Here is a 22,464-nt window from a genome sequence, read left to right on the forward strand (position 1 = left end):
AAGGTCACATGAACGCGGTGACATTACGGCGACGCGAAGAGCGAGATGCAGAGCGCGAGGCTGCATAACAGACGTTAGTGTGCGACACGGTGTTTGTGAGGAGCAGAGAAAGAGGAGTGTTATTCAGGCGAGGTCGGGTCGATAGTGCCACAGTAAGAAGCCGTGGGTAATTCCGCTTCAGTGAAATGTTTTTTGTTTCGACGCGAACGTCCTAACCCGCACGTCGGGATGAACGACGGCGTCGGTGTGCGGAGGGTCGATCGATAAGTTCCAGGAGGGCTTCGTCACGCGCGAATGGTGTGCAGCGCAGTGACGCGCGCGAAGCAGGATGAAAGCAGCTCTCTCAGTTTCAAACAAGCTGCCGTACTCAAACTTTAGTAAACTTGTGAGCAATACAGCCCACGGGTCACCAGGGTGTAATAGTTTCCTGGAGGAGAAACATGGGAAACAAACAAATAGCAAAAACTATTTGTGTGGATTACAAGATAAAAAGATGAGGAAAAAGATGGCCGTGGCTGAAAATGTAAAGGTCACAGGGCTGACAGGGACAATTAGGCAACACTTTGTACTTTCTCAGTCGTCTTCGTGTCGTTTTGCTCCATAATCGATAGTTCTACCTTGTAAGTGCGACGAGTGACGAGAGGCTGAATGTAACGGAGCGAAATAAGTCTCAATACAAGCAACAAATTCAGTTCCATGAGATAGAAACAAGACAAAAGTACAAATGCATGACAATATAAAAATACATGGTTGAAAAATGTATTACATTAATAAACTTCTAATTCATTGTGAGTGACAGAACATTTCCATTCAATCAAATTTCCATAAGACAAGCCCTTTTCTTTAACCTCAATTCAAAGTGGATTTTATTTTTCCAAAAATGGTTGACATGATTTCTTTCCTTTTTTTGTTTCTTCAATTTGACAGTGCATTAAAATTAAGTGATTTACAAGCCACCGACAGGAAGTTGGTGGTTTTCTCTTTCTGTGCCGGTGGTTTATAAGTGCTTTACAAGCCTCCGAGAACTGGAAAAACTGGAGTGCTATGAGTAAAAAAATAAGCAAGTCTAAACCATGCACAATTTGGGAAATATTATGTACAATGTAATATCAGTCCATCAGCCTTTGTAAAGAGTTAGCATTAGCTTTGCTGCATAACTCGCTGCTGCATTACTTCACAAATTAGATATAAAAATGAGATATTATATATGCATGTATGTGTATATATATATATATATATATATATATTTTTTTTTTTTAAATATATATATATATATATGTAAACTATTAAGATTGTGTTTAATTTTGGACACAAAACAAATTAATGATTACTATCGTTACCAATTAACTAATATGATAATAATAATTAATAATAATCTACTATAAATCACACAATTAGAAATTGTGATTTTAGTTTCTGTTTACTGACTTTTTTTTTCCACTTGTATTGAAACCTCTCATACATTACATTTAAAGCCTCCATGGTCTTTCACTAGTATTAAGTCCAAATATTTCCAGTGCTTTTAATATCTTAAATGTATACAATCCGAGTTTGTTTTAGCACATATTAAATGTCTTTCTGTGAGTAGAGACTACCTGAAGCCCAGACATCCTTTCTGGTTGAACTGCAACTTGTTTTAAATTTGATCCCCCCACATCGAGCCCAAAAGGCAGCAACGTGTGCCATTATTCATTCATTACTTCTTAAGAATGAAAACATTCATCATTAATAAAAGCACAAAAGAAGACATTTCCAAATAAGGCAAACATGAAAAACTAGTCAAAGCCATCAGACAGCTACTCTCATACAATTCATAAACAATTTTAAGAGAAAAAAACTAACTTACCTTCCTTCCTCTACTTTAACTGTAATTAAATACGTAGAAAATGTGTCTTTGGCCCATACCTTGTCATTGTTCAACTGTTCAGATTCACAATAAGTAGCTTAAAAAGAAGTCTGTGATTGTGCTACATGTGTCTACAATGCCATTCAACGATGCGGTCTGCGCGGGGATAAGGACGGATATCAGGCTATTGCTCCTTCCACTTGTTTGTCTTTCCCCTCGTCCCCACCCGTCCTCTTACTGGAAGGTGTGCTCACCGCGGACGATGTGAGAGGAGAACTCATAGCGGTCTTTGCTCCGGTGACCACAGATGTTGCACTCCAGTGGATCTCTGTATCCGTGGCAACCCATGTGGATGGTATACATGACGTGGTCCAGGAAGAGTACTCGACAGTGCTCGCACTGGAAGGCCCGCATCTCACGGCCCTCGCGTCCATACACCCGCAACCCTTCCTGGCTCGCAGGCCTCTCCGTGGCTCCTCGCATTAACCCGGCGCCCACGCCCGCCGCACTCCTGGGTGATGCATCTCTAACGCGCTCACCGGAATAGACCACCGCTGGACTGGCTTGAGACCTGAGGCCGGGAGGGGCTCTGCTGCCATGGTAGCCGTGCCTTTCCTGAGGGCTGCTGCGTGCTGAGTCAGCAGAGTCCCCACCGCTGTTGCTGGGTGATTCTTCATGCCCTGGTTGGGATGGCTTGCCCTGCCTGGTTAAAGCAGTGGGGCCGTTTGAGGTGGGATGGCTGGGGAACTCATGGGACTGAGGTGGCTGCGGTGGCAGCGTGTCACAGTTTGCTCGACGCTCTGTCCGTTGGCCCAGAGGCAGCGTGTGGTGGAAGAGGGGGTTGACCATGGGCACCACGTCAGCCATAGAAAGAGGAGGGCCAGGATGGTGGAGCATGGGGCGAAGGGTGTCTGACCCGAGGTATGTGATGGCATTGTTAATGGCCTGGTCCATCATGTGAGCCGGCATCAGTTCAGCCTGATTTTCATACTTAAGGCCCATCTCGTAGCCTATATCAGGATAGCTGTAGCGAACCATCTTTTCACCTGCAAACAACAGAAGCACTATGACTGCGTGCAATTTACAAGATAATACCAATTTCAATTCATAGGAAACAAACAGAATATAGATGCAATAGTATAAGTGGAGGGAGATATAAATAATATGCACAAATTTAAGCGCCGCTTTAAATTTCCTTTGTAGCCAGTCAAACTTACATCTTGCTGATAGTTTATATCTTGTTTTTCACCTTTTGTACGTGCTGTTCGACTCTAATGAGGTGGAAAGCCCCATCCATCTACAAATGAACTGTTTAACCCCTCCAGAGCAGGGATGCGGTGAGCTGTTTTCTCTCGATAAGAGCAATGGCAAAGTTACAGGTGTACCTAACCACAGAGAGAAGAACATTTCCTTGCCTCTCCGTCATCTGCTTGCTCTAGTTTGTTCAATCTCTTTTTTTAATAGTGTGGTAAATAAAAAAAAGAAAAAAAGAAAATTCTGAAAAAAAAAATCTGTGCTCATAAGTAGGGCATGCTAATTGTGTGATATTATATAATATTATATGACAACACGGGGAAGGAAGTGAAAACTAATATACATGAAATAAGCTCGAAAACCAAAAATGAGGTACGTTAATGACAAACCTCCATTCTGTTAACGTAGAAGTAAAATCAGTTGCAAGTTAGCATGTGATGAGAATTTAATGAATTCAATCTAAGGTACAAATACAACTTTTGTTTCACCCCAGTAAAAGAAACCCACTGAAATGCTGCATAACTCAAGCTGAGGTAAAAGCCATCGTAAAGATGAAAAGGACATTGCATGGTAGTCCATCAGAGCAGAACATGACAACCAATCATTTCAACTGACACCTCGACTTCAGACTCAGAGCAGATTAAATAAATAAAATTGTGTTTATCAAACTGTTCTTCTTGCTCTCTAACTGCATGTCACCTTGAGTACTTCAAGTTATTGACTGTGTTTGAAATACTCACCAACAAACTTCTGAGGTGTGGTGCTCTTCCTCTTGCCCACATTGCTGTGCAGCCTTTCAATAACAGGTGGCCGATCAAAGGTTGCCATGGTGTTAGCTTCCGCCATTGGCCTCGGCTCTCTCGGACCCTCTACTTGAAACGTCACGAAGGCGATTACAAAGAGCACAAATGTTAAAAAGACAATCCAAGACACCGAGATTACTCAAATGAACAAATCACTTTAATAATAAATACTAAATCTTTTAGTCATTTAGCTGTTTGCACGATTATAATGTTTAATAAGAGACTGAAACTCAACAATGACCTCAGTTTACCATTACGTCATTAATCTGATTAATCCCACAGGAAATGTTTTATGTGTTGCTCAGGTTTCTTTTTAAGAATGAATAATTGAATGAAGGCACCTAAGCAGTTAAACAATTAAGCATACATTGCATAAGAATGATTTGAGTAAATTGAATAGAGTAAATTATAAATAGATAACCTTCTGTATGACTGCAGTAGTGTGTATTGTCTAATTTATTCATGACAGACTATTTTTCTTTAAAGGATTTCTTCCATGATGCACAATTGTATTACATGGTGGTAGCAAAGGAAATCTGAGCAAATCTGTGAGCGAACAGCGACTATTTGAGTCAGAGGGGAGACTTTTAATAGAGAATATTACAATAATCGATTGTGAAAACAAGAAATCATGCTTTCAAACTGAGAGAGCAGTTTGACTAATGGCAGTGATATACCCACATAGTGTTAATTACTAATTAATCATCCATAAGTAAGCTGTAAGTGTGAAAAACAATGTCCTCAGTGATCTGTCACTTATGCAACACTTCATTGCACTATGTTATGGTTTATGTTACTGTTCATGGTTTCACTTTTACTATTCACCTGTGTAAGGGCCCGTGTTGGTGTTAGGATCCAAGCCGATACCCTGCAGGTAACTGTGGCAGCGCTCTTTATGTTCTTCCAGGGATGTGCGCTGTTTGTAACTCCGCCCACAGTAGTTGCACTTGTGTGGTTTGCCAACTAAAAGTGAAGACATTGGAAGGAGAGCATATTTATTTCATTCACCGCTGCAGAGACAGAGAGTGGGCAGCGTCCAATGCCGCAGTATTCAGGCGGTGCGTAGTAGTGAACACGGTGAGCAGTTAGTAGTACAAACAAACCAAAAGCGACCGTCTGAGATCATGGAGGTTCCACTACTAGTGTGAGGATTCCATGCATCTGTTGCCAGACAGAAACATAAGCTGTGGGCGACAAGAGATAGTTGCACTGTAAAGTCTTCATTTCAAAACGCTTTCGTCTGTGAAACATGCAGTAAACTCCCACTTGCTGTGGCACATCATGAGTGAATAATGGAGTTGATCATGGATCCCATGGTGGCGGTAGGAAACTAACTCCAAGTTAAACGGCCATGGAGGTGGAGTGTGATTCATTGTGCCATTTCTGTTTTATTCAATTCCTTCCTTCCAAGACAAGTGGAAAGATGAAGACGTCTTCTTTATATCTTTATCAGTCAGGCCGTCAGCCATTCAATTCTTCCATCCATTCACTGTTTTCATGTAAAATCGCTAAATCAATGGATTATTAAGTTTGTGTTTGAGTTTAATTAAACTCTAAGCAAACTTTACTAAGCCGTTGACTTTTGTGATTTAAATACATTATTGTACACTAGGAAGGCTCTTAGTTATGAGTTGACCGTTGAGTAACAGGACCTGTTTCCGTATTGTTGTTGTAAAAAAAAAAAAAAGAAAAAAAAAATCCCACTGAGGCAGCTGCTGCGCTGTGCTGAGAGGAGAGGTTGTTGTCCTGTGTCAGGGTTTACTCAATACTAATGTAATGACTCACAAAGGGAATCAGTGGCCACATGAGCATGCACCCATGTGACCCAGACACCGTTATTAGAAATGCGATGCAGTGAGACAGTCACTGCCATAATGGTGACAGCTATTACTAGAAGATGTACAGGTCATTCAGTGCTGTTCTCACTGTGAGAACAGAGAAACCAAACATGTTTCAGTGTGAGGCTGACTGACACACACACACACACACACACACACACACACACACACACACACACACACACACACACACACACACACACGCTCTTTCTCTCAGAGTGGTATGTTAAGTCAAAAACACTGAATATATTCTGAAACAAGTAACTCAGAAATTAATATAAAATTTGTTATTCAAAATGCAGCATTGTCTAAACTAGACTTTTTCTTTGATGATGATCTGTATGAATGAATTACTTGTAACAGTGGCATGACCCGTCGAGGCCAATCTCATCAGCATGCACTTGCTTTTTCAGTGAATCATGAGGAATGATAATAGATTTTCAGCCGTATATGTCATTCAGTACTTTTGTGGTTTGTGAATGACATTGTATCAGCAGAACTCGAAACTGGGGTTTATTATCTTTTTTTTTTTTTTTTTTTTTCCTGAGTATGAGCAGATACAATGAGTGGTAGCTAATGACAAAGGGTTTCAGTATTATTGAAGCGTGGGTAGGTGTACCTGCAGGGTCATCGCAGCAATATTCATTCTGAGTACTGAAAGAGTTACTTCAAAATGAGATGTCATCATGGAAATAATGTTCTTTGCTGCTTTCCAGCCGTGAAACTCTTAACAGCGGAGTAGGCAGTATTCAATATTACTCCCTTGTTCTCTGTGGCTCACATCTACACGCTGTCTCACACGCATCATAGACTTCATTAAGTTTTCATATCTAGCCGCCCACACACAACCTTGTGCAGATGTTGGATGGACCAGAAGAATCCACCTTTCGCTGCTATTCTTATTCATGCAAATACTCCACATTGTGAATGCAGACTCACTTGACTGATTGCAGTTGGCCAATAAATAGGAACTTGCTTGAATTTAGAAATATTTAAAATCGTTCACTTTTCAAGTCGTGATATTCCTACATTATTAATTCACCAAACAACAAAATTTCAACTTCCAATTTAACATTCAGTCTAGCATGTTCTTCCTCTGTGCTGTCTCTCACTCTAGCCTTACATTTTTCCTCACCTGACCTCTCTTTCTTTGCTTTATTTTTCTTATTTCACTACACCTGTTCTTCCTGGCGGGGCTCCAGACCAGAACTGCCAAGTTTGCAGCACTCAGACTGAGCCTGAGTCCCCGGACATAGACGAGAGTAAGGATAGCACAATTTGGCAACATCAAATCCCTCACATTTCCCACTGAATGATTGGAAGAAGGCATCAAACTTACTGCTTTACAGGTAAAAAAAAAAAAAAAAGTTTTGGGGGCGTTTACAAACAAATTCAGCTGAACAATGAAGGAAGTGAAAGCAGGAAAATGTTCATGGTTGATGGTGGAAGACAAATGTGGGCTTAGATAATAAAATGGTCATAAAAGAAGCATGTAAGTAAAACTAACTGGGAAATTACAGACTTGCAAAAACACATAAATTGCACGCAAACACATGAATGCACATGCGGATACAAAAGTTACCTCTACCTAAAAAGAGAACTATGTATGAGTAACCCCCGTGGGGGCATCACAGGCAGAAATGACGGTATTGTCTGACCTTGATTTCAAAGGCACAACAGAGGGGAGAGCACATCCTCCGATAGGAAAGTGGGTTACAGTTGAGAGAGACAGCTAGCGCTCCCCATGCTTTTTTTTCAACAGATAGTTTCCTCCTTAGCGAGTCAAGCGACTAAGGAACAGCATGTCCTTGGTACCTAACCACAAAGCACTCAGCGCGCTCTATAACGTGCACATAAAAAACACCATCTATCCAAAAACAATGAGACAGATGCACCAACCACCATCTGTACTGCGCCTCTTGCATTAGACACCAAGTCACACATAGGAGAGTATTTACAGGGAGGATATGAAGCCTGTATATCGGGTTTTTTTGAGACATCAAAGAGCTATGAGCGATTTGGCTTTATAATGGTACAGTTTAGTCCTAAGATCAGTGAAATCTCCATTATCTTAAAGACAGACACAAAGCGGCATTACACATTATTACACAATTTTTTTTTTGCATGGTTCTATTTAAATATTGAACTCCCTCTAAAGTTCAATCCTAGGATTAAAACCCTTTTTTTTTTTTTTTTTTTTAAAAACAGATTTCCAAAGCACTTCTGATGAATGAAACAAACGGTCTTCTGGGTAACACGAGCGGATAACTGAAAAGGGGGTGAAGAGGAGGCTTACCAGCATGAGTGCGTAAATGACCGGTGAGGGCATCGCGCCGCCGGCAGGCGTAGCTACAGAAGGGGCATTTGAATGGTTTTTCCCCCGTGTGCAACTTGATGTGTCGCAGCAGGTTTCCCTTCTGGGTGAATGACACACCACACTGGTTGCACTGGAACGGTCTGTCACCTGACAGAGGTAGGCACAGGAAGTCAATACCACACTCATTGTGGAAGAATATTTTTTTTTTTTAATATATCAACAGGCCTGCAAACATCTTTTCTCTCTTACTGGACTAATTTACTGTCTGTGTTGTTGTCACTGACAGCACACCTTAACCCCCTATGTGCAGTAACTACTGACAACTGCATTATAATTTGGAAATGTGGCAATCATAAAATAAAACAACTGTTCAATGCAATCTCTCATAAGGATGAGAACCTCCTTGTTAGTTTTCAGTTTTTATGGGTAAAGACTTGAAAATATTACAACTCATGGAAATGAGGACATGTTTATTGGCACTTTACTGTGTTTGACTTTTTCATCACACGGACATGCAGACATTATGTGGAATTAAATATTTTTGGATCATTATCTGATAAGAAGTTACGATACTTTGCCAGCATTTAGAAATAATGTGGACTGAAATCAAATTAAGTCAACCGCCCTTTGTTAAAAAAAACTGTATGAAACTAGTGATCTTCTGTTGGACTGTAATGAATTACTCCATGACGTAAATTAACTGTGACTTTCTCAGACTAAAACTTGATTGAACTGAACCTGCATCCTCTCCCCTCATTTGCTTCATTTCAAAGATGGAAAGTCAGTGTACTGTAGATTTGCAAGTGAGGACATGGTACAATGTCTAAGTATGTCGGCTGCTCACACAAAAAAGTGATTATACTGTATATTCTTGAAAGTGTATGTGTGTTTGTGTCCTTTGCACTGGGTGTATGGTGTATTTTCTTTTGTGTTGATGACTGTCTTCTGTTCTAATGACAAATCTTTTGATCTGCACCCAGTTGGAAAAGAGAAATATGATCCTAATGCTGTGACACACACAGCAGTCATGCCTTCAGTTGAAACAGGTTGTAGGGGATTCCTAGGATATTTTTTCCTTGATAATAATTCCAAGACAAAACTATTGTCTTTCAACAACAACAAAAACCCCTAAAAAAAACAGAAAGCACTCCACACCCACTGTTGAGGAACACAAATGATCTCTGACTCACTGAAGATGCAGAAATAAACACACCGCCCCGAGTTTAATGGTTGTGGATTGGTAATCCCCAAAGATATTCATAAAATAATGTGTGACTTGTACCGGCCGGCTTCTTCACATGCTTTTAATGTCTTTTCATACAAAATTAGTACCGTTTGATTGTCGATTTCCTGCATCAGCTGTCACATTTGGCCCAGATAATCCATCCTGTGAATTGCTTAGGCTGCCAGTCAAGGATTCCTCCAAAGCTAGTCCTTCGTCCCCTGTCTGTCCAATTTCTTCAGGGACTGGGCTTCTGGTGTCAGCCTCCTCTGCGATTTCTTCCTCTTGTTTAATTGCCAGCTCTGTAAAAAACAAAATATACGGCAATCCTGAGATGCTATAAATGTACTTTTACAATACAATGGAAAGGATTAAGGCAGGAGGCTGAGCTTTGGACTGTGAAGGCCTGAGATGATCCATATTGGTGTCAGTAAGTGGAGGTAGAAAGGACATAAGGTTACTTTTATGGGTTCAATGTGGACGGGGAATCATTTTAACTTGGCATCTCAACTCAGACAGCATTAGGATGGACCGACACGATGACAAGAAGATAGTAAGAAAAAGAAAACAGGCTGGTCTGGTTTCTGGCTGTCCCTGGGGAGAAAAGGAGTGTCAGAGGCCCATTGCTGGCTGCTGCTGACTAGCAATGGGAGACTGGCTGGATGACAAGGGTAAAAAGATTGTGTAATGCTGTGTGGGTGTATGGGTGTGTGGGTGTGTTTGGGTGTGTGTGTGTGTGTGTGTGTGTGTGTGTGTGTGTGTGTGTGTGTGTGTGTGTGTGTGTGTGTGTGTGTGTGTGTGTGTTTTGAAGTGGGAGTTGGCGGGAAACTATTTAGCTGCTGCAGTCTCTAGTTATCAGTCATCAGCAATTAGTACTGCTTGTGTGCAATTAGTTACATACTATATACAGAACACAACCTGAAAAAAAGTTTGAATAATTAAACCTACAGTGCCGGACTTCTTTTACACATAAGTGTCAGCTACATTCAAGTCCCTTCTAAACTAGTTCACACTATAATGATTCAGCCTATAACCACCAGACCAATCAGACAGCAGAGTTCTTAAATGTGGTGTCTGGTGAGACATTCCCTCGCTGGCCAGATGAATGCATACTGAGCATGCTTTATAACCAGAACATGCGCATTAGGAACTTCTACCAGCCGAACCAGCTAACTTCCAGTTTAGTTCTAAGCTAACTTGAATGAGGGAAAATAATTAATTCGTGCGGCTGCTCTACACTATACACAAGTTATTGGAACAAATGGATCGTGAACTGAGTCATTTTGCGGAGGTTGTGAGACTCAATTTATTCACTGATTTCTAGCCACAGCAATAGAAACGGAAAAGGCTACAGTGGAGCCTATGGCATAAGCGCATCTCAACAGTGTCTTTACTCTCACTGGCAGAAAGGAGACAAAGTTCACCACTGCAGATTTAAACCAACATTTTATTTATTATGAGATAACCTTTTTGTCATTCTTTTTGTTTATCGTAACCCTGCAGCATAATATTTTTCTTGGACTTAATTAAGAAATTAAAGCCATCAAAAATAACACATTGGCATCACGGAACATTATAACACTCGTCTCCTAGCTACAGACTGCCTGTCTAATTTACAGTTTTACACTAGATCTGCATATCAAGAACATTACAGAAATGAACAAATATCACAAACATTGATAGATGCTACCGTGCTTGAGTATTGTACTGAAATTTAGCCCATTTCCAGCCATTTACACTGTGATCAAGCAGACTGTACCAAGTTCCTTGTGCTTGGTGTGTAAATATGTCATACACAGCAACATCAGAACCATTTGCATGCTCGACAGAAATGAGTCTGCTTTGTTTGAATTATAAATTCACAAACCCTTCTGAGACAAGTTATTCTGTTATGTAGTTGAACTAAACGTAATATATTCCCTATTATTAAATGTGACTTTGTCCCCACTACAGCTGTGACACACAATTCACAATAAAGAAACAGCATTTTTTAAGTCAATACTGTATGTTTCCAATGGCTTCGTTTGTACAGAAGAACACTTATCCTAATACCCAAGTTACAATTGAGCCTCATCTTCGACAGCTGTATCCTGGCAACACGGAGCAGACCTGAATGTCCTTGCTATTCAGCTCTTTGCATCTTTACATCTGTCTCTCCAGTGTGGCAGAGCGAAATGCATTGCGTGGTCAGATGAGGATACATTTGAAACGGTTGCCAAGACAAATCATCAGCTAAATCTCCATTATGTTAGAGATATACACAAAGCTGTGGAAGAGTGTGGATACGTTACACAAGAATAATCATGATGTGTTTTTTGTATATTTCCATCTCTCATCTAGATACAGTGCAGTACAGTAAGATTCATCAGAGTTTTCCATATTCAAACGGAAATCCAGGATGAAGATCACTATTCATTGAGAGGTTGATTTAAAGGAAGGAAACATTATGAAGAGATTCTGCCGTCTAGCCCGAAGGGTGTAATTCTATTCTTCTGTCGTTTATTAGTCAGAGTACACAATACAAAGATAACTGCTGTGAAGTTTCTGTTCAAGCTTGCAAGTTTAAGAGTTTGCTGCTGAAATTTTCATGCTCAACAGATGATGTGTTGCAGCCCTTCCTTTGCAACACAACCTCAAATAGCAAATCATGTTAGGCAACTTCCAGAATGACAACAGCTCTTATCTGTATAGAGTATCTCCCTGTGAAAACCATTGCCCAGCCTGCCTCCTTGTATCTCTAAACTTGTGGGAACCAAGCTTCTCTTTTTCTCACTCGGCTCTCTCGTCTCACTTAGTTTCCCCTTTTCTTACTTTGCTGCTTCACAGTGACATTGCTAGGTATAATCTGAGATATTCATTCAATAGACTGAAGGAACCAAGTAATACTTCAGACTACATGCCATAAAGTACAAGTGCAATATGGTAGAAATGTTTTGTACAAAAGCTCTTACTGTGGAAACTACTGCTACTCACTATCACACCGTGTTCATCAGTTCTTTATTTACTGACTGAAAACGTCTTGATTTGAAACAAGACGACTATTTTCTTCTTGTTCTCGTAAGGCATATGTATTCAAGGTGCTCTGCCAATTCCCCCTATGATCTGTGGTCACCTTTCTCTGATTCTTCTTTCCATGATGCAACATATATTTTCAATAGCACTGAAGGCCAGCCAGTCAAGGTGCACACACCGTGTCATTTGTCTCTCCATGTCAACGGTATCTTCATATGTATGCAATTCGCGCATGCTGTGGGGACTGATGCATGCCAATAGTATGACAGATGGCAGTTTTTCAACATCCATTTTTCCCCAAAAAACAGCAGAAATGTGGACTCATCTGACCACGGCATACATCTCCACTGGCTTTCTGACCACCTGACATGAGCTCAGGCCCAGAGAACTCGACAGCATTTCTGTACAGAATAGCTTTCTTCTTGCATAGTAGAGCTTCTGACTGGATTTCCTAATGCAGTGTCATATTGAGCAAAATAACAATGGTTATACTATATGGCTATATTTATCCTAGTAGCATGCTGGTTTTTAATGCAAAACCATCTGAGGGCCATAGAGGTCATGCACCTTCAGAAGTGCTTTCCAGCCTTGCCCTGCACAAATTAAAGTTATTCTAGATTTACTGAATCTTTTCACAATATTATGCATGTCAGACAATGTGAATATAATATGACTATTTGACTCTTATTTTACCCCAGACCCAACTTTCTTGAAAAAGTGTTGCAAGCATAAAATTCAAAATGTATATTTTGAAAAATACAATTAAATTGGTCTTTGAAAAGATTGGACATCTTTGTATGGTTGTCGGTTAACAAAAAAGGTTCAAGAGAATCAACAAGTCACAGATTCTTGTTTTTATTGGATTTTAACACAATTCCCAACATTCTGGAAATGGGGTTTGTGTTTCACATTAAAGATTGTGTCGCAGTTTGCAGAAGAACAGTAACCTTTCTGTGCTCAAAAAGCTATTATTGTGAAAGAGTTTCATTAAAACAACAACATTCAATGATAGGAATGAATGCTTCTCTCGATTACAAACTGTATGGTCTTTAAAAGGAGAATCTGCCTGTATGAAAACTGCAGTTGTTCTTGGCAGACAGCAGAAATGTGCACCTATTAATTGAGCACTCACCACCGGGGGAATTAGGACCCTGAGGAACTGTCTGTCCATTAGGTGCTGACATATCCGCCAACATTCTCGAGTTCTCCTTACCAGGAGAGCATTGGCCGTTACCTGGGAGACACAGACACAGAGCAATCCTTATTGTGCTGTACAATACAGCGGTTCTACAATATGTACCACCATTGTGTGAAAAAAAATAAATCAATTTTTGTTGTCGTGATGTTACAGATTCAACTGAATGATGAGGGTTCATGAAACATTTTCAAAACCCAAGGTTAAGAAGAAATATTTGCTGAAAATTTAGCATTTAAAAATATATATTAGAATGATATTATTATTATTGGCTATGATAATACAATCCACACCTAACATGAGACATATTTCTGGTCTATTTACTTTTATAGTGACAAAGAATAGAGGTAAATCAAATGTCTAGCTGAGCAAACATGTCATATGATAGACAGAATAAGATAACGAAGGCTTGTGACTTCCCCTCCCATATTTAAAAAAGATTCTTTATTTTCAGATTTCCTTCTAGATCTGCGTGGTCAGTATGGAGGTCGACATACAGAATGCAGAAAACTAAACTGTCTTTATGCACCTATGGGATCCTAATGTCCAGCAAATGTAGATCAGATTGCATCCTCTCAGCAGTCTGTACAGAACCCAGGCTATGGATAGCTCGGTGTCTACTCAGAGGGAGAGCAAACCAATCCCTTATCCCCTTACACCCCGGCCCCATCAGGGTCACGCGAACAATACAGTGGCAACAGGCAAACGCCCCCTTCTGACCCAGGTGTCAGATCCCTTAGGAACCACAGTGAGGTATTTAGTACCAGCACTGCCGAGTTAAAACATTTTTTCAAAGAATAATCTATTATGTCACCAGACTGCCTCGTGTTTAAATCCAATGTGGCAATAGTGGCATTTGAGGAATAGCCAGTGAAAATCAAAGGAGAGCGAAATGTGCTAGATCTGAAACCACTATATGGATGCTTTGTTGCAATTTGTTGATGCTGAATATGTCTGAAATGATACCATTATACATGAAAAAGGAAATCTGTGTCAGATCTCCTCTCGCTGTGACAGCTCCCTTTAATTTGACAACCTAGTCTGCGGTATTGTTCCATTGTAGTGGCTGCCTCACTGAGTGGGGCTTACTGGGAGACGTTGTCCATGACACAATCCCTGGGCCTGGGCTCAGGTTGCACAGGTTGGGGTTGGAGGAAATCTCAGGTGACCGACACTGGCTATCCCTTGGCAATGCTGTCCTGGAGACAGGAGTGGCCCAGATTTGTCATGAAGGATTTTCCATTACTGAAACAGATGCTGACAGATGCCTAACAGCACCACAGCCAGGCCAGTCTGAGGCATAAACTATTAGCTTTGGGTTGTCTGGGTTCAGAATGTTAAAACAACATCCTCCATTAACAAAAATGTCTTATTAGAAACAAAAAGAACAGGTCAAGGTAAAATCCTTCAACTGTTAATAGTATGGGTTTAATATTATTCAAAAGCTATTATATGTTTGCAAACTTATGTATAATGCAGTAAATATGATGTCAATAAATCAGACTTGTCATCAAAGGCCAAGTGTCCCAGTCTTCAGACCACAGTTGGCAATCAAAGGAAGAATCTTATATTAGGCTAATTTGTTGATTACAATGGTCAGATAGAACCACACAGCGAGTGTATTTCCACACAAAAACTTTTGAAAGTTTGCGTTGGTGCCCCACATTTGCTGAGTCAAACCTAGATGAACAGTAAGATCAGGAGATCAAACAGTAGAGACTTGCCGGGGAAAAAACTACTTTGAATTGTCTACCAAATTGGGATGATTTATTGTGCTGGCAAGTGGAAAGGAACAAATGCATACTCATGAATCTTGTAGGTGTATTAGTTGCTGACTTCATTGACACCAACCTAAATATATCTAAAGGAACAAAAAAAAGGCCTCCTGTGAAAAGGCGTCCATTCCTGGCTTGTAGGGTTCACACAACATGGCTTCTTTATTTTTTTTTTGTCAAACCTTGAATCATCCTTAAGGCACAGATTACGAACACGCACACAAAAATATACCATAAATCCAAAAATATACAAATGCATGTAAAACATGAGAAAATGTATAGACACACCTTATTCCACACATTTTAAAGACGCACTAACGGTAAATTGCCACACCATGCATGCACTGGTGTATTTACCGCAAGATCTTAAAAACTGATTGAAAAACTGCGTCACCCCCGGATGGACTTTAATTATTGTTGAAATGGTTGTAAAGTTGGTATTTCAGCAAAAACACTGTGGTTCGACAGCCATTCATCCTCCTTACCTGGCAACAATTATAATAATCAGTTTCTCTTTATAAACACCTCAGCTAAATTACAATAGATGTTGATTCCCCCCCCCCCAGACTTAATCAGTAGTTTGTCAGTGTTAGCAATGACAAGCCATACTGAGCACTACTACCTCAAACACAAAACATCTGAATATCATGAGTTAGGATGATTGTGTAATGTTAAGTATATAACTAATGCAGTATTTACTAAATTTGTTTAATGCATAATAAATCACTTTTCTTCATATATGTAGCATATTAATGTACTTTTACAGTTCATGTAAACCATTTTGTGGTATGTTTCATAAATATTTATATATTTGATACTTTGTTAGCAGCCAGTACAGGAGAGAGAATGAGATAATTACATTGTTTGAAACAGAGGCCTGTATGAGTGATAAAATGACTATGTGCGTGAGAAAGACAATAAAGGTCATGTGAAGCCGCAGGATAATCTGTGAGAGAGTCATTGCAGGTGTGATAAATTATAATTGTGTGTAAAAACGTATAGCAGAGTATGATAACCTATAGAGGACAAAATGACTGTGACAAAGAGAGTGCACTTAGTTGAAAACCATAGCAGGAGAAGTAGAGGTGTGCCATATTGTTACATTCACGATAATATCACTCTAATTTAAATTTGATTTGAAAAACATTCATATCGTCACAATGGCAATATTTCAACTTCTTAACATCATAATGTCACAGCCTTATGCAGCACAACAGTATGACATACATTATGCGCATAATTTGCACACTGCAACAATAACTTCAGTAGTTTGGAGGTTGTTTGGTTCCAAAAGACAAAATATACAACAAATGAAGGTAATGAGAACATTTGAATTCAACCTGATATAATTTGATATGTCAGTAAAAAAAGTAACATTGAATTGTAATAGTATATTGAAATGAGTAATAAACTATATTCCAGTATTTTGCCATATCATCAAAAATATCACTATCACAGAAATACCCTGGAATATTGTGATATCATTTTAGGGCCATATCGTCCACCCTCAGTGGGGCGGTTGAATAAACAGGCACCTTATATTATTTAGAGAATCTTTAGTACTTTTAATTAAGTTAAAGATCTGACTACTTCCTCCATGACTGGTATAAAGTGTGGATGTATGTGTGGTAGTTCAGCCTCAGTGTGTAAATCCTCTCAGAGCCTTCTATGAACTTCAGTTCTTATGTTGATGCCTTCCAGATTCATCTTCGATCTTTATCTCTGTGTGTTTGAACTGGACTCAAACATTTCCATTTAGGAGAGAAAATGTTTGCCTGTCCAACATGCGGTATACACATACACACAATCAGGGCTTTTTACAAAAAGTAGTCTAACTGAATAGAAAACTGCTCAATATGGCAACACACTACCCAAAGACAGAGTACAATTGTCTTTAGTTAATTTAAACTTTTTCTCATGCATATGCAAACTACAAGGATGCATTTTGTCTCAATGATACCCTTGCATCAACTTTGTATGCACTCCTGCTACCTCTAAACGTAACGTTAACAGTTTGACTAAACTTTCACATTCTCTTTTGCATTCATTTCTGTTTTACATATATTATCATGGTTGAGTACAGCATGAGACTACGTTTAGGACTGTGTACATAAGAGTACATTTTTTTTCAGATGTATTATGTTAATTGGACAAATATGTTTTCATATGAGAGGGGATAGTAGCATTTAGTAGTGTCACAGAGTGTAGTAGTGTATTATGATGATGATGTGTGCCACAACAGGTACTCCGTTTGAGCGACAATTTAAAAGGAAAAAATAGTCAGCAGTCACGGCCAATTAACTGGGGATATAGTAAAACACATTGGAACAACAAGGATGTAAACTGCTGTTTTCATAAAGATGTACGTTTACTGCAGTCATGCTAACACAATTTTTTCAAAAAGTAACACTTCAGAAGCGACTCAGTCGGACAGCAAGAGGAAGAGCCTGCTTCTTCCACCGCCCTACCCCACCTGCCAAGTGTACCTACAAGCACAAACCCCCAATGGAGACCTAAAAGTCCCTGCTGATGTCATGAACACCGTGCTACCTGTTTTGAAATATGCACACATAAGCGAAATAGAAGGGTGGCAGGGAAGGTATTGAAGAGACCTGCCCAAAGGAAACCAGCAAAGGGCAATGGAGCACCACAAAGTGCATATCCAGTATCTGCTGCATTCAACAGGATGTTACTAAGGCATCGTTTTCTGTACTTTTAAGGGGTGAACAGGAAAAAGGCTGCACTCGAGGGGAAAATCCCTTGAAATGTTTATGGTGTTGTGATTGCAAAAATATGTTTGTTTTTTTGCATCAGCATTGTTTCAAAATGTTGGAAGAGTTGTGAAAGTCAAAATAAATGTGTAAGTCAGTAAAGCAATAGGTCATAGATGCAATTATCACCCGCAGCATCGGTACATAAAAAAACATTCTGATATCATGGATATGCTCTCCTTTTGTATAAAGTATGGGTCAGAGTGTGTTGAATGTAATGTGGAAGCAACATGAGTACTTACAAGCACGGTAGTCTTCAGGAGATTCCATTTCAAGTGCTTTGGGAGTAAGATGAAAAACATTTGGAATATTACTACATTAGCTACATTAACTGAGCTATACGTCTGAGTAAATGCCATTCAATAAAAATGTGAACCTCCAGGATTAACCTCAATCAAGTTTGACATAAATGTCATGAACATGATACTATAAAAAAAATTTAAAATCCTACTTATTCAAAAATTCAAAGCTGCTAAACATGACATGCATGACTTCCAGTGTACATATGTACATTACTACAGCAATATGTCTGTGCAGTTCTCTTTTTAGAGAAGTAGTCATGTATATTTAGCAAGCTACACTCTCAACTATTTAAAATGTGTGAACAGCCACGTTATAGTTTCACATTCTTTATATACATAAAAAAAAAAAAAAAAACTGTGTCTGAATAGTAGCTATTGCTTTGATGGTCCATGAAATTACACATTTATGGTATACATTGTATTCATCTCACCCCCCTTTAAATTGAAGTAAAATGCTGCCATTGATTATTCAAGCAAGAGTGGTTGATTATTAAACAACCAAAAGAAAACTAAAAATATACCGCCCACTACAAAGATAGAGTAATAGCAGTTTTGAAAAATGTTAAAAGGAGCCAGATTAATTAGTAAAATTCATTGAAATACATTTGAACTTTGTGTGCAAACCTGGTATCAGACTGACCAAGCATTTAACATAATACATTGTATTAATTGAAACTCAAACAGGTGAAAGTCAACTGTGCAGAGATACAATGTAACGCCTCATGTTTGAAATTCAAGTTATCTAAACACTAATCGGAATGTTAATGTATGGTCTCCACGGGCACCTTTGAATTTGTAAATAAGTTGCAAGTTGGTTAGCTGTTTTATAAATTACAAACTGAAGTTGGGTCTTATCGTTTTATTTTATATATTTTATATCTTTACATTTATCATTGAGTCACAGAGTTGTTAAGGTTAAGAAATGTAAAGCGAAAGGTATAAGAATGATAAAAAAAAAAACACTGTCAGAAAGACTAGCGACAGACTTCTTACAGCAAAGTTTAAAGACACAAAACATTTGTAAATGTCACAGCGCAACTGCTGCTTCCTTGAAGTACAAACAGTGTAACTATTTATTAGAAGGAAAAACCATGCAGGCCAACTGCTGAATTACCCACATCCTTTCTCAGTTTCTTTGGATTTTTATGTTCCAATACAGTGAAACAAAGATACAGATGTAATTTTCTCCACAGGTCTGAATTCTTAAATGAGCTTCCACCTGTAGTTACAAGGGGGGAAATATGGCCAATTCACAGTTCCAGCAAGTTGGCAAACTACTCGTTTCAGATTCTGATTAGTTAAGTTTACATGAAAAACTTCTTTCCCGCTAAGCTGAAAAGTGAAACTTGAAAGCAAAACAAGAAAGTAATATGCAATAAATACAAAAAGTTGTATTCAAATAATTACCTTCAAGTGTCTCCCCAGTGCAAATTTAGTTGGTATTTTCACTCAAGGAAGGAAGGAGGAAGAGGGAGAGGGGGGCGGGGGGGCGAGTTGTCTCCACCTCCCTTTAAAAGGCACAAAAAATAAATAAATAAATAAATAATAATAAAAAATAAATCTAATTTAGGGTGTCTATGTAGTCCAGTGATGTCTCCCCCAATGAAAGAATACTTTTTTTTTTCATATCAGCATGTTTCAGTCCGTTGAAAATGGAAAAAAAAATGAACAGTTAATAAGTTGAGAGGAGCAGAGAAAAGCTGAGGTGCGCATCTATAGTGTCCAACAGGTGACTGTTGCTGCGTCAAAGCCTCCTCTTTACGCGCGTCCCGTCGAGTCTTCCACTTTAAAAGCGACCCCGTCCCATCGAGCTCTACACTTACTTAATTCAAACTTACATTTCATCACAAGTCTCACAACCATTAGCTGAGCCTCACCCGGTGAACTTTTGCAGCAGGAACAAAGAGGGGGAAGACTCAACAAGTCGGTAAGGGAAAGAAAGAGAGGGATGGATCAAACTGGATCCACCGGTTCCTAAGGAATTAGCCATAGCGACAGGGAGCAGCCAAGCTATTTTCAACAACTAGAAGACTGGAAATCCGTGGGCAGGCAGTCTTCAAAAGCATATTGTGGAAATGTGACTCAAGGTCGAACCGGTAGAGCTTCACGCGTTCCAACTGTTGCCACAGAGAATAATTAGATGTGATGGCAAATTAAACTCATGATCACCACCTTCACTAGCCATGACAACCAAGGCTATGAAGTGTCCCATCCAAAATATGAGGAAATTCATTTATCTTTCCCCCCTTTTCATTATGTAGGCCTACTACTTTTGTCACTACTTCCTAGTTGTCTATACGCCACGACTTTAGGAAGGCAAATGCATATTCAGGAGAACTATATTCTGCAGATGATCAGGCAAGTTAAGCAGTAAAAGACAGGGAGCGTTTACCTGGCAGGCATCCCTGGAAATAGCCATCAGCGGCAAAAAAAAAAAAAAAAAAAAAAAAAAAAAAAAATCGTGAAGCGAGTTTTGTTGTTATTGTGGCAACGCGCTGCGTTTCTCATGTAAAAGTGATTTTTCTTTTTGCCGGCTGTGTTGCCTGCATGGCTCGGAGCTGACTGACAGCAGCAATTCAACAGGTTATCCGATCACCGCAATGTACAGCAGAGCCCGTCTGGCTTTCCATTCGTCAGACAGACTCTCCTTGTCTGCCTCTGCTGCAGACATGCGAGGCGCAGCGCCTCTGAAGCGTCTGTAGCCAATTGACAGTCGAACGGTATAGAATAATATTAAAGCAGTTAGCCCACTTAAAACAGGAAACCGATTCACGCACTTAGGTTTCTCCCGCTCTCTTTTTTTTTTATTTACCTTAAACACGTAGGAGTTTATATAAATCCCATGAACTTGCACACTGATCCAGACTGAATGTCTCGGCTCGGCATAGATTTCATTCTAGTCCGACATGCGGCATGTAGCGCGGACTGAAAGGCAGTTTGATTCCGCGCAGCAGCTAAAGCAACAGTTGGTAAATCCACCACTGACTTCCTTCTTCATCTCCTCCGGAGCGCGCAGAAAACCTGCACGAGTTGCTATTCTCGGAACTGACACAGGGAAACGGATCACAGAGAGCGGACCCGGTCTCGTTTTTCTGAGGGCTGCAGTCGGCTTATGTCCCTGTGGCGACAAAAACATAAGTGGCATATCAAAGGGATAACAAGAGGGCATAAAATGACCATATGCAGTTTACGTAGCTATAGGGTGGGATCCTATATCTATAATATTTATCATTGATTTACCACAGTCATATATATATATATCGATATACATACATTAAAAATATCAATATACATATATCGATATATATAGATATATATCTATATCTATAGATAGATAGATAGATAGATAGATAGATAGATAGATAGATAGATAGATAGATCTATATATAGATATATATACCATTGAATTCCATATTGTGTTTTGTCTAAATATTATGACTATCGGCATAATATACACCAACATGATTTTTTACATTTAAATAGGACTGCGCGAATTTAAGACGTGACAATAATGTATCTGTCAATATTTAATTTTCATAAATGCAACACTCTTAAGGCTCCCTTGACTTAAATTGCATTAATTGCTGGCATCTTTCTATTGCATTTTATTTTTTGGGCCACTTATTAGCTAATATTTACAAAAAGTATAAAATCAACAGATAATTACATTAAGCTGAAGCTTTTATCCAAAGCGACTTACAACACAATGGGAGCAATTTCTTTTTTAAGGTTCAGTGTCTTGCTCAAGGACACTTAGGCATGTGGACAGGAGGAGCTGGGATCAAGCCACCAACCTTCCAATTAGTGTGCAACACACTCTACCGACTGAGCTACAGGCTCCCTGATAATCTTGGTCCTGACGGATAGGTGAGACTTAAACTATAAGGATGAAGTCATAAGGCTGGTAAAATACGTTCTAATATTAGCATAAAGCTAGCAGTGGTATATCTTCAGTCAGACTCTGTCAACCCTTTCTAGCCCACCTTATTCCTAATACAGGTCCAACATAGATTAATACTCAATATGGACATTATTTGACAGGAACCTAAAAAAAAAAAAAAACAAGTTGTGCTGTCAATTGTTGGATGATCTCATTATTGACTTAAATGCTGCCTTGTCATTTGAGATT

At 39.3% G+C, this 22,464-nt stretch overlaps 1 protein-coding gene across 5 annotated transcripts; it reads right to left on the bottom strand.

The window, feature by feature from the left end:
- Positions 1-1,315: 1,315 nt before the first annotated feature.
- On the bottom strand, positions 1,316-21,321 carry ikzf2 (IKAROS family zinc finger 2). 5 transcript variants are annotated; one of them, XM_069154590.1, is made up of 9 exons: positions 21,148-21,321; positions 19,743-19,843; positions 18,276-18,311; positions 13,425-13,526; positions 9,391-9,582; positions 8,038-8,205; positions 4,729-4,866; positions 3,841-3,972; positions 1,316-2,892 (listed from the first exon to the last, which is right to left on the bottom strand). In XM_069154590.1, the coding sequence occupies exons 3-9, from the start codon at positions 18,301-18,303 to the stop codon at positions 2,081-2,083; spliced, it is 1,572 nt and encodes a 523-aa protein (XP_069010691.1). In that variant the 5' UTR covers positions 18,304-18,311; positions 19,743-19,843; positions 21,148-21,321; the 3' UTR covers positions 1,316-2,080. The 5 variants fall into 5 exon arrangements, with proteins under 5 accessions (XP_069010691.1, XP_069010692.1, XP_069010694.1 ...); XM_069154591.1 differs by lacking the exon at positions 21,148-21,321 and adding an exon at positions 20,174-20,210; XM_069154593.1 differs by lacking the exon at positions 21,148-21,321 and having other exon boundaries at positions 3,841-3,969; positions 19,743-20,207.
- Between the last annotated feature and the right edge of the window lie 1,143 nt (positions 21,322-22,464).

The sequence above is a fragment of the Embiotoca jacksoni genome, unplaced genomic scaffold (assembly GCF_022577435.1).
Source record: "Embiotoca jacksoni isolate LCO1_2020_lvr unplaced genomic scaffold, fEmbJac1.0.p SCAF_2, whole genome shotgun sequence".
NCBI classification, from domain to species: Eukaryota; Metazoa; Chordata; class Actinopteri; family Embiotocidae; genus Embiotoca; species Embiotoca jacksoni.

What these genes read in the sequence shown, in the direction of transcription:
- ikzf2 (XM_069154590.1), bottom strand. Translation starts at nt 18,303, where the DNA reads ATGGAATCTCCTGAAGACTACCGTGCTT. An exon ending in TCCTGAAGACTACCGTGCTT is followed by an intron (nt 13,527 to 18,275) that starts GTAAGTACTCAT and finishes TGTGTCTCCCAG; the next exon opens with GTAACGGCCAATGCTCTCCT. An exon ending in CAACACGGGCCCTTACACAG is followed by an intron (nt 3,973 to 4,728) that starts GTGAATAGTAAA and finishes TGACGTTTCAAG; the next exon opens with TAGAGGGTCCGAGAGAGCCG.